Source organism: Chaetura pelagica, unplaced genomic scaffold (assembly GCF_000747805.2).
Source record: "Chaetura pelagica isolate M959 unplaced genomic scaffold, ChaPel_1.0 scaffold638, whole genome shotgun sequence".
Classification (NCBI taxonomy): Eukaryota; Metazoa; Chordata; class Aves; order Apodiformes; family Apodidae; genus Chaetura; species Chaetura pelagica.
Genome location: NW_009954298.1, coordinates 798,096 through 799,026, shown reverse-complemented (window position 1 = coordinate 799,026; position 931 = coordinate 798,096). Strand labels below are relative to the sequence as shown.

At 58.9% G+C, this 931-nt stretch overlaps 1 protein-coding gene across 1 annotated transcript in view; it reads right to left on the bottom strand.

Annotated features, from left to right (window-relative positions):
* The window catches only part of MMP28 (matrix metallopeptidase 28), a 17,927-nt gene that overhangs the window by 9,543 nt on the left and 7,453 nt on the right, over positions 1 to 931 (bottom strand). Inside the window, exon 2 of the mRNA XM_010003826.1 lies at positions 168 to 247. Within this exon, the coding sequence (XP_010002128.1) occupies positions 168 to 247 (80 nt within the window). The remainder of the gene's footprint in view (positions 1 to 167; positions 248 to 931) is intronic.

The window sequence follows — 931 nt, the reverse complement described above, 5'->3', positions numbered from 1 at the left end:
CCCGGCCCATGGGATGCGGGAGCAGCACCGCGCCGGGGTTGTGCTTCACCATATGACCATGAGAGACACACACCCCCCGGCTGCACAAGGGCCCCCCGAGCAGCAGCAGCTCCTGCCCAGCCCCAGCCGCTGCGTTTCTGCTGCAGTTTTCAATGAAAGGCTCCTACCTGAGCGCCCGGCTGAACGCGGCGGGGCTGTGCGGGCCCGGCCCCCGCTCGCCGAAGTAGCCGTATTTCTCCAGGAACAGCTGCGAGGAGAGACGTGGGAATCCCAGCTCAGAGCACGGGAAGGCGTTTGCTCATGTTGGCTTGGGAAGGAGGGTGGACAAAAAGGAGATGGGATGGGAAACTGCTGCAAACCCGGGGTGGTGCAGAAATGCCCGGTTATCTTTTCCTACAGCAGCCAACACTTCCTGAGGGTGCCAAGCCGATCTGCTCTGTATATTTGCATCATGAGACTTGGGAAAACCTCGACTAAGCCCATAATTTTTGATGGCTCTTGTTTTTTTTTGTCCACCACACGACAGAGGCGTAGGAGGAAACATCACCAGATCAAAAAACCCCTGCTGCCTTGTCATACACAGCCAGAGGCTGCCAAACCCGCTCTAATCACCTCGGGTGAATCAAGGCCGTGATTAAAATAAAGGCTAAAGTGCTGTGGACAGGGTGGGGTGAGGTGGGGTCAGGCTGCAGCCTCCCCCATCCCCGCAGGATGTGGAGACACTCGGGGCAATCTGCGCTGCCAAACCATTCTTCTTCTTATCGCCCATTTGCATGGACGGGGACTGCGGCTCTGAACTTGCTCCAACACATAAATGGCACGTTAAAGAAAAGAAGCTGCTTCCCTCCGCCCAGCCTGTGCCTCCAGCCCCCGGGGGGCTGCAGGGGCTGCAGGGGCTGCAGAGGGTGCAGGGGCTGCAGAGGGTGCAGGG